At 56.3% G+C, this 13651-nt stretch overlaps 1 protein-coding gene across 1 annotated transcript in view; it reads left to right on the plus strand.

The window, feature by feature from the left end:
- NRXN2 (neurexin 2) overlaps window positions 1-13651 on the plus strand; it is a 96925-nt gene that overhangs the window by 15723 nt on the left and 67551 nt on the right. Inside the window, exons 3-5 of the mRNA XM_046644030.1 lie at window positions 707-736; window positions 2961-3032; window positions 7275-7576. Coding sequence (XP_046499986.1) covers window positions 707-736; window positions 2961-3032; window positions 7275-7576 — 404 coding nt within the window. The remainder of the gene's footprint in view (window positions 1-706; window positions 737-2960; window positions 3033-7274; window positions 7577-13651) is intronic.

Below are 13651 nucleotides of genomic sequence, written 5' to 3' on the forward strand. Positions count from 1 at the left end.
TTGGTAGGGGGCTCCTGCTAGGCCCAGGCTCCCGCCCCTGTCTTCCCCTTCTCTGTCAGGCTCACCAGGTCCTGGGATCGGGTGGGGGAGGTTGGAGGTCCCCCTTGCCCCCTCAGCCCCATGCTAACAGGACACTCTCTCTCTCTCCAGGTGGCTTTGATTTTTGTGTCGTGTTTTATTTTCTCCTCCATCCGAATCGTTTTTCTCGTTGACCGTTTTTTTTTCTCTCCGCCTCCCGGAAGAAAAAAAAAAAGAAAAAAAGAAAAAGGAAAAAGCAGCCCTCCGAGCCTCATGCTTCTCCTCCTTTTCCTTTTTTTTTTTCCGGCAAGAAGAAAAAAAAAGAAACCAAATTCCCTTCTCCGTGTGCAGTGACTCCCTGCCCCCTCCTTCCTCTGGTTCTGCTTGTACCCCCACCCTCTCCGGTGCCCCCTTCTCTCTCTCTCTTTCTCTCTCCCCCTCTTGTGCCCTCCAACTTCTGTTTCGGCATCGGGCCCCGTTCCTCAGCTTCTGGGCTGGGGCTCTCCCCCGATGTCTGTCACAAGTTAAAAAGGGTTTTTAAATTGTGGCAGCAAAAAGCTTTTTTCTCCCCTCTCTCTGGCTGATTTTGATGACTCGTGTTTTCTTTGTTTCTTTCCCTTTTTCTTTCTTTTTTTCTCCTTTTTTTTTTTTTTTTCCTTTCTTTCTCTCTCTCCTTCCCCTTTCCAAGGTCCGGCTCACCTGACGTTAAACAGCGAAGGTATGGTTTGAAGCTCCGTTTGGACTGGATTGGATTGCGTTGCCCCCAACCTGCGTCTGGATTTTCTGTTCCTCCCCCTGGTCCTCTTTGCCCTCCTCCACCTGTCCCGCCTCCTTCCTGCCCTTCCTGGCCCCCTCCTCTGCCGTGTCTTTATTTTGTTGTGGGCGCTGGGCTGGGGGTGGGGGGCTTGTCCCTGTCTGTGCTCTCCCCTCCCCCTCCTCCCCCCGACATGCTCCATCCACCCTCATCTCGCCTTGGTTTCTGACATCAAGAGATGTTCGAACTCCTGCCGTTGTCTCCAGTCACCTTTTTGCGTTCTGGTGGTGTATCTCGCTTTTTTTTTTCTTTCTCATGGTGGTGTTTTATTTCCTTCCACTCATTCTGATCATTCTTTCTTTTCTATGAACCTAAATAAAAAGAGAAAAGCATGGGCTGGAGAAAGAGGCTTTTAGGCTGCCTCCTTCCCCTCACCCTGTGCTGGGGTGCCCCTCCCTCCACGAGGGGAGTGAAGAGGGGAGAGGAGAGACGCGTGGAGGGGTAGGACATCCCTAACCACAGCTGGCCACGGCCGCCTTCACCCTTGTATCTTTTGAACGTCTCTTGACCCTATCTGACAGATGAGGACGTTTAGGCCCAGAGAGATGAAGTGACTTGCTAGTGATTACGCGGCCTTTAATTGGTGGTGCCTTGGGGACTATTCATCTATTTTTAGCCTCCCTTCCACCAAGTCCCTACCATCTAAAAGCCCTGGTATTAGGCAAACCAGGAGACAGAGCCCAGGAGTCCTGACTGTGGTGCCCCCAGCTCTGACCTCGCCCGGGCCTCCCTGTCATTGACTCTCTTGAGATCCCCTGCCCAGGGCCGACCTTTGTCGGGGCTCATCTTCCATAGGGCCGGGCTGGGCTCCTTAGCCTGGAGGCAGGCTGGACACTGGGCTGCAGGGAGAGACTCAGCTCTGGAATTTGGGATGGATTTAGGTCTGGGGAGGTAGAGGCCTCAGATTCTTGCAGGGAAGTGAAATTAGGGAAGAAACATGGGGAAAGAGGAAGTCCCAAGTGGGGAATCAGGACCTGGTTGGTTCACTCACATCCTTCTTGCCTCTCAGTGCCTGGTTCTGGGGTGCTGGCTGTGGCTCAGCTTTGTCATAGATGAAGGCCCGAAGGATCCAGAACGGTCCACAGCTCAGGTCTTATTCTGACTTTAGTTCTGGGGTTTGGGATTGGGGTGGGAGTAGGGCCCACATAGGGACTTTTAAACTCCTTTCTTGAGTTCACCTCATCCTGAAGCCATCCTGTGGGGTCTAGCAAAAGGGAGGCGGGCCTGGGAGCCGGGTGCTGAGGGCACAGGTCACTGGCAGGGGTGGGCGGAGAGCTCAAGCTGGCCTGGAACCCAGGCATGGTGACACGTGCCTGCCTGCCGGTGGGGGCCTTTGGAGAGGAGGCCTGGGCGCTGATGGTGGGTAGTCGGGAGTCATCCCTGAGGAAGGGACCCCCCCCCACAAGTACGATGAGCTCCAGCCAGGCAGAACCTCCCAGCCCTTCTGAAGGCACAGCAGAGGGAGGAAGAGCAAACCGAAACCACAGCCCTGCCCCAGGGAAGCCCCACAGTCTAACTGGCAAAGATGTGGACAAAGGCAACGTTAAGAACACTCACTGTAGTAGATGAACGAGGTGTAGACAGAGAACCAGGTTTGCCTCAAGGATGGGCAACGCTCAGAAGGGAGGTTTGGTGTGTGAATTGGGGCAGTTTTGGAGGAAGAGGTGCCTGTGTCAGGCTTTCAAAGGAGCTGAAGAGCATGAACTGTCACCCAGCAGAGAGGGTGTGAGCAAAGATGCAGAGTTGGGAGGAGCGTGAGCCAGAGACTGGATGCGGGAGCTCAGGGCCTCCAGGTCCTGGGGCCGGCCTGTCTGCATGTTGTCAGCAGAAGGGGCTCCTCACCCAGCAGGGAGGCCTCTGCTCTCCTGGCCCGGTCTCCCCACCCCTGGGCAAAGGGCAGAAGTCTGTGGTCATGAGTCTGATGAGGTCTGTGGGGCCGATGGTCCTTGGTTTGTCAACTGGCTCTTTCCTTAGAGGCCCCGAAGCGAGTGAGTCCCAAGAGCGGCACCCACCGCCCAGCTCTACAAGCAGGCCTTCTGCCCTGGAGAGGGCCCTCCGTCACCTCAAGGCTGGGGTGGGACTGGCTGGGTAGCCCCCTGTGCCTGACTCCCCAATTCTGCTTCTCCAGTAGGGTCCTTACTGTTCTCCGAGGGGGGGGCCGGGAGAGGAGGAGCCGGCGATGTGCACCAGCCGACAAAAGGTCAGTGACCCCACGGTCCCCAGAGAGCCCAGCCCTTGCCCTCTGCAGGCTACCTGCACTTCTTGGGGGAAGCTGGGTTAGCGAAGGCGTATCCCTTTTACCCCTCTGAGGCCCGCAGGGACTGGTGGCCCACACCTCCAGTACCTGCCCTGGTGCAAAGGGCCACAAACCTCCATTTCTTTCTCAAAGCCCAGTTGTCCTATGACCTCTGTCTAGAACGTAGATGTCTCTTTGTGGCGGTTGTTCAGACCAATCCCTAGAAAGTGGCTGCACAGCAGATAACTGCTCCCCTGCCCCCGGCCCCCGGCATTTAACCATCACACGCTGGTTGGGAGATATGGCATTTATAATACATATGTGTCGCATGCATCTATGACCCTTTGTGGAAGGGCTCATTGCCCTTGGTTTCCAGATGGGGAAACTGACACTTGCTAAAGCCCCCGAGGCCAGCACGGGGCCTTTTAGCCTGTCTCAGGGCTGTAGGTTTTCAGCTCCTTTTTCCGCTCTGAGGCTGCCTCTCAGAAGAGAATCTCTTCCCTAAGAGTTTACAGGGCAGTTTCACAGCCCCTCTGGGAGCCTGGTGGGTGCCAAGCACCGGGGCTGTCGAGTCCCGTCTGCGTTCTTTAGTACGTGCCGTCCTGCCGGCCTGGACTTCCGCCATCCCTGCACTCCTCCCCGGTTATTTGGTATCTCTTTCAGCTGACTCCTGCAAAAGCAGCCAGGCCATCCAACTGGAAGTGTTCCCTTGACTCCCCAGGCAAACCCAGACTCTCCTCAGCCTTCCCTTTGTCTATACATCCATTATATTGCTGGTCACACGGCATCGTACTGTCACTTACCTGTTGGCCTCCCACTAGACGGAGCTCCCTGAGGACAGCGATTGGGTATTTTCATTCGTGTAGCCCAGTGCTTTACATAGCTCCCGGCTCACACGTAGGTGTGTGCTCAGCACATTTATTTTAAATGGGTGAATAGTCTCTGTTCTCAAGGGACACACTGACGTTCTAACAAATAACTACAATAAAGCGTGTGGCACATGCGAACTGTATGAGAATCGCAGACTTCGTGCAGAGCCGTTAGTTTCTTCATTGATCTAGAGACAGGCAGCAGCACACACGCGGAAAGTTACGTACCAGCATGAGAGTGGTTTATTTATGGAATGGTTTACGGTTTATGAAGCCACCCCCGATCTGTTCTCTTTCTAGATACCCACAGCAACCTGTGAGGTAGGCTGATGCTAGCGTCTTTGTCCAGAGGAGAAAGCTGGGGCTTAGAGGTGTTGCCTCTTGGCCAAGGTCACAGCGCTGGTGGAAGAGCCAGCATTAGTGCCCAGGTCTTCTTTCTCACATCGCACTTCCTCTCAAGGGAGCAGTACAAGATGTTACTAGGCAGTAAGCGCCAAATGAGCAGAGCAGACAGCTGTAGTGCTTGAGAGTAGGGAGGGACTGGGGGGCTGCGCTGGAGACCTTCCCAGAGGAGGGCTTTGAGCTGGGCCTGGAAAGGAGGCGGCTGCTCTGCTGCTCATGGCCCTTAGACATCCAGGACCGCAACCACTGGTCTCTAGCCACATTTAGGTTGACTGGGGACCCTTGTGGGGCTCCACACTCCCTGGACCGTGGGAGATAAACAAGTATCAGGGATTGCCCCCCCTTCCTGCACCAGGGGTTATGAGGAGCTGGAATTGCCATTCAAGTGCTGCTGGGAGTTGTAGTTTCTGGGTTCTCCTCCAGGCAAAATGGAGGAGAGCACCCCCCTGGTGCTTCAGGTCTTGCTCCTCCCAGATGGGGTTTGCCCTCCTCTGAGTGCACCTGGCAGGGCAGGCCCCCATCCTTACCCTGACAGAGTCCCCACCCTCCAATCCCCTGAGGCCTGGCTGCTCTCCTCCCCAGCGGGGTCTGTCTCTGTCCTTACCACCAGCCTTGGGTTTTCTTGTTCATATTCGCTCATCTCTTCTCTGTCTCGCTCCTCAAATTCCTTTGGGCTCCCTCTGGCTGCTCCAAGCCTCTTTCCACCTCGGGGCATGTCCCGGTCTTTGGCAGCTGAGGACACCCGAGGCGGGCCCGGGGGAGTCGAGGAATGACCTCCTTTCTCCACCTTGCCTTGGCAGCCTTGGTCTGGCCCTGGACCCGCCTCTCTCCTTTTCACTGGCCTCTTTTGTTCTGTCCCAATCACTTTTTCACGTGGTTGCCTTATTCTTTCCTTTCTTTCTGTTTGACTCTCCCTTTAGTGATATTTTCTTTGACCGCAGTGAAGGTGAGGGAGTGGGAGGGGAGGCCTGGCTTCTGGGAGGGACTAGTGGGTGTGTGGCAAACGCAAGGTCAAACACATTCCCTTTTCTGGTCCTAGAGCCCCCTGGCTCCGCCAGTGCCTGGGCAGCTGGCCTGGTTGCTATGGAAACAGTAAGGCCCCAAGAAAGCCCTGGCTTCCGTTCCCAGAGGTCCCTGTCCTCTTTTCCTTGCTGGCCCTCTTCCCATCACCCTTACCTGTCCCCTCCTGGCTTGCTCCTTGTCTTATCCAGATTGCTTCCTGCCATCACCTCTTGCTCCCTCACTGCTCTTCAGCATCTCCATTTCCTCTCTGCCCTCAACGGCCCATCTTTCTCCCCTACAGGGCCTCTCTCTGTTCTTCCCCACCTTCCCCTTCTTGTCTCTGCTTGACCCCTCCCCTTTGTTCTGCGGCTCTGCCCGCTGGAGCCCTAGGTAGGCAGAGGGGGCTTCTGATTGTCCTGATGTTGCCCATGCCCCCGCCAGCCTCGCTGCCCTGTGGCCTCAGGAAACCGGGCCTTGCCAGCTGCAGTGAGTGGGTGCCAGGCTCTGGGACAGCAGCTGGTGCCTTGGCATCCGGAGGCAGCGGGGACGGAGTCTATGGGCAGCCTGCCCGGAGGGAGAGAAGTGGGGCTGTTGTGTGCAGGGGAGGGGCATCCACAGAAAGTGCACCCGGAGAGCTGCCACTTCCACACGTGGCGCCTGCTGCGGTGGCTCGGGCCGCAGGAGGGCAGGTGCCTTCTGAGGGTCGTACGTGTGCCCCCGCATTATGCCCTGCTCCTTCCTGGGCCTGGGGCCTCTACTGCACTCCATTAAAGGCCTTCTGTAGGCTGGTAGTCGCCCCCATCAACCCTGTGAGGTGGGCGGGACGAGCTGTTGTGCCCTTATTTGCTGAGGAGAAGGAGGTCCTCTGCTCTTGCCTACCTCCACGTCCCCTCCTCTTCCCTCTGCATGGGCTCTGGCTCGTGAAGGTTTGGGACTGGGACCCCAAATTCCCTCCACTGAGCCTTTGTCCTCTTACTTGTCACCCACTTGCAGAATGCGACGTATCCCTAAGGTTCTGCCAGTCATTTTTGCTTCTGCTTAAAAAGTGCCAGTGGAAGGAGCCCTATGCCGGGTGCTTACACGTACGCACAAGCACACGCACACATGCATGCACGAGGGCCAGGCCTGCCCTTGCACTCTCACCCTTACCCACCTGCCTGGTGCACAGGAGACCCACACTCACCCTCTGGGGCCCCTCGGAGGCTCTCTGCCCAGGGCCCATGTGCCTGTCCTCTCAGGTTGGAGCAGGAAGCAGGGGGTGGGGGTGATAGCTGGCGTCATGGCCACCATGTGAACCCCACCCAATGGCCTGCTGCTCCCTGGCACATGTTTCTGTCACCTGCATTCCCTTCCCATGTGTCTTACCCCTGCCCACTGCTTCCCCGTTCTTCTCCTCTGCTCACTGCTGCACAACAGGCCCACTGGTCCCATTGCCCATGGTGAGGCCTGAAACTGTCCTCGGGAGCTGAGAATGGCCGTCAGCGGAGAAGAGGCAGGAGGGGAGGTGGGCCGCACGCGGGAGACCCTTGGCGTCCCAGCCACAGGGGAGGCACTCCCAGGGAGCAGTCGGTTTCTCTTCTATATCCCTGTGTTAGGGGAGTGGCCAATGGAGGGCTGGTGGGGCAGGAGACAGTGAGAGTGTCTGCTTCGCCTGGCCCTGTGGCAGCTTGGTTGTCAGCTGTCGGTGTGAGAGCCACTTAGCAGCCTCCTGCTTTGGAAGTGGACATGGGTGAAGTTGACTGACAGCAGAGGCGGCAGGGTCCAGAGGACGGTGGACAGGCCAGGGGAGGGAAGAGGACCTACAGCTTGCGACTGGGGCCGCAGGGCTGCGGGGGCCCAGCACCTGCGCCTGGGTGGCTGGAGGGGAAGTGGGAGGTCTGGCGAGCCCCGCCCCACTCAGCCTTGTCCCGTTTCCCCACATTGCCGCGTCCAGGCAAGGAGGAGTTTGTGGCGACCTTCAAAGGCAATGAGTTCTTCTGCTACGACCTGTCACACAACCCCATCCAGAGCAGCACGGACGAGATCACGCTGGCCTTCCGCACCCTGCAGCGCAACGGGCTCATGCTGCACACTGGCAAGTCGGCCGACTACGTCAACCTGTCCCTCAAGTCTGGGGCCGTCTGGCTGGTCATCAACCTGGGCTCGGGAGCCTTCGAGGCCCTCGTGGAACCCGTCAACGGCAAGTTCAACGACAACGCCTGGCACGACGTCCGGGTCACCCGAAACCTGCGCCAGGTAGGGGGAGCAGGAAGAAGGCCAGGGGCCAGCTGGGGAGAATGGGAGCTGGGAGAGAGGGCCGCCTGGGGTGCGGGTGCGAGGCATCAGGGCCGGGCAGTGAGTGTGCTTCTGGAGAAGACTGAGGCTTGGACCATGAGGGTCCAGGAGTGCGGTGGCACCTGGCTGGCTTCAAGGACCAGGGAGACAAGTAGGGAGGAGGCTGCAGAACTGCCCAGAGCAGGAGCCTGAGGGAGGGGGAGGGCCGGGCTCATGTTGGTGGCAGTTCCTGGGGTTTCAAGACCCGGGGCTAAGAAATCAGGTGATCTGGCGGGAGGGCGATGTGGGAATTGGGAGGAGTGAGATAAAGCCGGATGGGTGGGCCCCAGGGTGCTGTCGGGTGGGAGACTGGCCTGGCAGAGCAGCTGTGGGTGTCCTGACACAAGGGCAGGGAGGCACCGATGAAAGTCTGTGGCACGTATGGGACAGCAGGTGGCCTGCCCTGAGGTGGGGCCTTTCTGGGGTAGAGGCAGGGATGGAGTCAGAGCACGGTGCGTGAGGGAGAGCAGGACTGGCGAGGGCGCTTGGTCCCGCCTCTCCCGTGGGCAGCACACTCCCTTCTCTTTTCCTTCCCTGTCCCTCAAAGGAGCCCAGGCTTTCCCGGCAGTCATGGCTCTTTCCGCGGCTCCCAGGCCAGCCGGTGCAGGAGCTCCGAGGGGACTCTTGGGTGGTCCCCGCAGGCAGGTCAGGGCTCTTCTCTGCGTCCCTTCAGCTCCTGCTCCCAGACTCGCCCCCTGGAGAGGTGCTGATGCTTCTGGGCATCAGCTTGGTCCTCTTAGTGACCTCTTCACCTCTCACAAGGCGCAGGGCAGCTGTGACCGGGGGGCCTTCTCTCTGGCCATGATTCTGCTTGACAGCAGCCCCCCATAGCCTGTTTCCTGCCCTGAGAAGTTCCCGCCTCAAGCAGGGGCCAAGCCAGACCCTTCTTCAAAAGCTGTGCATCCACAGTGGCTCCTGTCTCCACCTTCTGACTCCTTCCCAGGGCCCAGGTGCCTGGGCTGCTGCTGGTCCTTTTCTCGGGTCCATCGCTGTCCTTGCAGCTGGTGGCAGGGAAGCTCATCCAGTCCCACCTCCTGCAGACTGAGTGCAACCACAAACAGGAGCATCCCACCCCCCGGAGGCACGCTCTGCTGCTTTGCAGCCCTTCTCTTACCTACTATCTTCTCTGTATTTCCTGGGCCTCGTTATGTGGTGGCCAGCCTGCCATTGCCTCTCCTCTTTGTCTTCATCCTCATCATCCCACTGAAAATCTCATTGGTGGGGGGTCAGGATCCGCTGACCTCTTCTTCTTTGACACCACTAGGTGGTGATCTGATGGGGAAGCCTTGTCATTTAGTGCCTCCGCCTCACTGTGGGGACCCGGGCCTCCTCCTCCTGCTTTTTCCTGAGCCTGTTGCTACCTGTGGGAGCTGGGCTCCCAGCCATGTGCCCAGTCTTAGTGACCCCCGTGCTCTGAGGAGTGGTCTCCTTGGTGGGGCCTCCTCAGGGCAGTGCCCCTCTTCACGCCACATTATTCTCTGACCCAGCTGGAGGGCCGTCCTGTGTTGTCACTACTGTCTGGGCAAGCCTGAGTGTGTCATGTACATTTGTCATACTTTTTGGTGCCACACACATTTTCCTGGGGGGGAGTTGCCTCTGGTGCTTCTTGCTGGTTTCCCCCCCCAGGGCCAGTGCTGTCATGTGGGCCTGCCTTTGGCAACAAGCTGCAAGCCCGGAGTCCCTATTCACGTGTCGGTGGTCAACAAATGTATTGCTCATCCATGCAGGGGGCAGGGGGAAAAAGACATGTCCCTGCCCGCCTAGCCCTTCGGCTCTTGAGGACACAGGATGAATCTGTTAAAAGTGGACAGAGCAGAGCAGAGCCATGCAAGTGCCAACTGGGCGGCAGAAACGTTAAACGTTCTAGAACTGAAGAGACATTGAGAGGAGGGAAAAGTCTGTGGCTAGGGGAGGTGGGGAAGCCACTCAGAGGGGGTGAGGCCTGACCTCGACAGCACCCAGTATAGAGTGTGACTCATGGTAGCCTCTTCCAGGGCTCCCAGAGTTGTAGGTCCAAGCTGGCCACGGATGGAAACCACTTCCTCCTGGCCTGTGCCACCAGATGGGTCAGAGCAGAGTCAGGTCACGTTGACCCAAACACAGGCCTTGGGGGCCAAGGAGGGTGTCTGCCTAGAGACTCTGAGAGCCCTCTTTAGAGAGGGTTTCTGGAGGGATTTAGTGGCTCCAGTCCACGTCCATCAACGGGAGGTGCAGCCCTTTTTGGGCCATGGTGACCATCAGGTGGAAGGTCAGCCTCAGGCCTGTGCTCTGGATTCACGGCCCTCGCTCAGGCCTAGCCTGTGGCCGAGTCCATCCTCCCCAGGCCCTTTGAGTGCCTGTCTCTCAGGGCTTCTAAGAATAGCTTACTGGGTCCTGCTTCCCTAGAGAGTGATTCTCAACTAAGGGCAGTGCCTGCCCCCCCCCCCCCCAGGAGACATTTGGCAATGTCTGGAGATATTTTGCGTTGTCACAACTCAGGGGAGGGGACTACTGGCATCTAGTGGGTTGAGGCCAAGATGTTGCTCAATACCCCACACTGCAGACAGCCACGCTGCAAGGAACGCTCTGGCCCATGGGGTCGGTAGTGCCCAGGTGGAGAAACCCTGCTCCAATAAGTGTTCACAGGGTCCAGATGACGTCCTGGGATTGGAAAAATCCTTTTGTGACCCGAGGGGGTGAGGGGTTGGGGGTGGCTGGTTTGAACCAGTGTCCTGTCTCCCCAGGTTTTGTGGCCCAGGAGCGAGGATGGGAGGTGATGCAAGAAATGATGCTTGCCTCTGCCTTGCAGGGCAGATGGCCAGGATCTGAGAACACTGGGTTCCACATTGTTCTCCCCAAGTGGTGAGAATGGCCGGGGAGAATGCCTCCTGGGGCAGGCCTGCCCCGGAATGAGTACGGAGGGGGTCTCCCTTCCCTTTGCTTCTGCAGCCGTCGGAGTGGGTCAAGACGCCAGCTCCAAAGACTGGAAGGAGGTGGAATTTCCCCCCTTCCCCAGAGCTGGATAATCGTCCCAGGAATCATCTAGAGGCCCTTAGAACATAACAGTTAGGACTGGAGGAGGCCTGGCTGTGACAGCACCTTGCTCTTTCCTACCTCTCCCTCCGAACCCAGCCTCGAGGCCACTGTGACTGGAGGTGTCTCTTGGGGAAATCTCTGCAGGAACGATTACATCTGAGGACTCTCCAGGCCTGTTTTAATCCCAGGCCCATGCCCCTCCCACCACCATGCAAGCCGAGTGCAAACCCATTTCTTCCTTAGCCAGCACCAAATTGGGAAGACAAGCTGGCTACCAAAATATCATGGGGTGCTTCCCCCTGCTCAGCTCCCATAATGCTGCTCGTCAATGCGGAGATTTTCAGGAGCTCCCCTGGACCCCAAGGAGGGAGCCCTCCAAGGATAGGGTCCAGCAGGCGCTAGGGGCTGCCTCCCCCACTTTCCTCTCTGGCACGTCTCCAGCCCTGTCTTACGGCCTGGCCATGCTCCTCTGCGTACCCTCTCTGTGCTGGCTTCCTCAGCTCCCCTCTGTGTGCCCACGGTTCTCCCACTGACACCACCATTCACCCTCTTTTCTGCTGGGTGAAATCCTAGAGCTGGGGTTTGACTCAGACGGACTGGCTTCAAATCCCAGCTCCGCCACTAGTTCCGGTGACTTGAGGCAGCACTTAGTTGCTGGGCAAAGTGGGAGGAGCCCATGACCACCCAAGGCGGAGCCTTAAAGCCTGGGGCCTGGCACCACGGGAGCGCCAGGGGCAAGCTGGTGTTTTTCTTTTTCAATCCTTCAGCTCACACGCCACCTTCGTCATAGAGCCTTCCTTGACCTCCCACCTCCAGCCAGTGTCCCTTCTCCGTTGTATTCCAGCCCCCTCAGCGCATTCCGCCTGTGTGGTCCATATCTGTGCTCACTTCTTTTCTCTCCTTCTAGGTGGTATGCTCCTTAAGGGCTTAAAGCAGCAGCTCTTGAGTATTTTTAGTTGCTTTTTTTGGCTCATTTGGGCTCTTTCTTGAAGCCAGTTGGTGAAATTTTGGACATGAGAACCCAGCACATGTATTTCACGTGAACATCGAAAGACCTCTTGTCCTCTGGGAAAAAGTCCTATTCACTTTTCGAGCCTATAAGAAAGCCTCTCCCACCCCCTCCTCTGAATTTTCTCAGGATTATTATTATTATTATATTATTATCCCCTTTTTACAGCATTTCTCAGATGGCACTGTCCCATCCCCCCTCTACCAGCCGGAGTTCAAGGGTCTCTTTTCTCTTCTGTATCTCACCTAATTTTCATAACAATCCTGTGAAGTGGGAGATAGCCCCATTTTATCAACGAGGAAATCAAGACTCAGCAGGTTAAAGAACTTGCCCAAGGTTACCCGGTCACGAATTTGTAGAATTGGGAGTCTGCCTGACTTTGAAGCTGCTCCATTTCTCTGCCTCCCGGTGGGGCGGGGGGCAGAGCTGGTGGTCGTCATTGCTGCGAAATGCAGAGGTGGCCATAGTCTGTCTTGTGGTTCTGCCATTCGTGGGTGTCCAGAATCTTGAAACCATCGGGATGTTCTGCTTGTCTCTGAGAAATGGGCCCCTCTAATCTGTGAGTGGAGCTGGCTCCTCTTCTCTGTCTTGAGCTTTGCTCGCTTAAGCGCCCAGAGATCGCCTTCATGCAGATGTCTGCGACTTCGGTGTATGATCCTCCTCCTGGCTTTCCTGAGGGGCTAGAAATACACTCAGAGTTCAAGGTGGAGATGGGGTTAAGTTACACTTGATATGGTGACTGAGCTCTCCCCTCGATGACTTGCTGCCCTCCTCCCTCGTCATGTGCTGTCACTCTTGTGCTCCTGGACTTTGAGAACCCTCAGCCTTCATGGCTCATTTGTGAGTCTGGAGCCCCAGGCTTCCAGATCCTGGCATTTGGGAAGGCATGGGCTCCCATGTACCCCTTACCTGTGCTGTGTCACAGGCCACCAGGAATGGGTTCCAGTGGGAGCTCCACTCTAGCCTTTTTTTGGCGGCGATTGCCCTGTTGTTGGCTGTGATCACCGTGGACTGGCTTCCGGTTCTGGAGGGGCCCCGTCTCACCCACTCCAGCCTTGCTCTTTTTCAGAGGAAGCCTGGATGTCTTGACACATTCTTGGGAGGCCCAGGCTTTGAACTCACATCTCTTCCCTCCCAATCCTGTTTCTTAATTGGCTCTTCTGATTTTTATCTTGTTAAAAATTAAAGTTGTCTGTGAAAGTTGAAAACTGTTTTTTTCTTATTTTAGTCTTCACAACCAGTTCTAATTCAAAAAGAGTAGTAGTTGGATTTTTACCTCCAATGCCCTTTTTTCCCCTGACTTGTTCGACTAGTACAGTGACACCAGACAACTCGGATTTTTATTTTATTTATTTTATTTTTTTGAGGAAGATTAACCCTGAGCTAACATCTGCCACCAATCCTCCTCTTTTTGCTGAGGAAGACTGGCCCTGAGCTAACATCTGTGCCCATCTTCCTCTACTCTATATGTGGGACGCCTGCCACAGCAAGGCTTGACAAGCGGTGCGTAGGTCCACACCCGGGATCCGAACCGGTGAACCCCTGGCCGCCGAAGCAGAATGTATGAACTTAACCACTGGGCCACCGGGCCGGCCCCAACTCTGATCTTTTTGGATGCAATTGGTTTAGCTGCCTTGAAACTAATTGTTCCTCGTTCTGACTAGTTGGCCTCTTCATTTCACAGTCCTCCTGGCCAGTGGTACTAACCCTTGTCTTCTGGGTTATCCCCCTCACTCCCGTCACTGCACTTGGAATTAGACCCTTGTCATCCTGCTATGTAAACTGCCTCTGCATCACTAATAATTAATATTGGTTATTCAGCACTTCTTCTAGCTGCTAAATATTGAATTCTGTTATTTTTAATTATACAAGGCCCTTATTAATTGTCTTCCTGAATTAGTCCTGTGCCCACTGCTTATAATAACTCTCTAACTAATGGGTCTGGCCCTAGACTACCTCTCCTTCTCACGCTC

The sequence above is a fragment of the Equus quagga genome, chromosome 17, assembly GCF_021613505.1.
Source record: "Equus quagga isolate Etosha38 chromosome 17, UCLA_HA_Equagga_1.0, whole genome shotgun sequence".
Taxonomy (NCBI): Eukaryota; Metazoa; Chordata; class Mammalia; order Perissodactyla; family Equidae; genus Equus; species Equus quagga.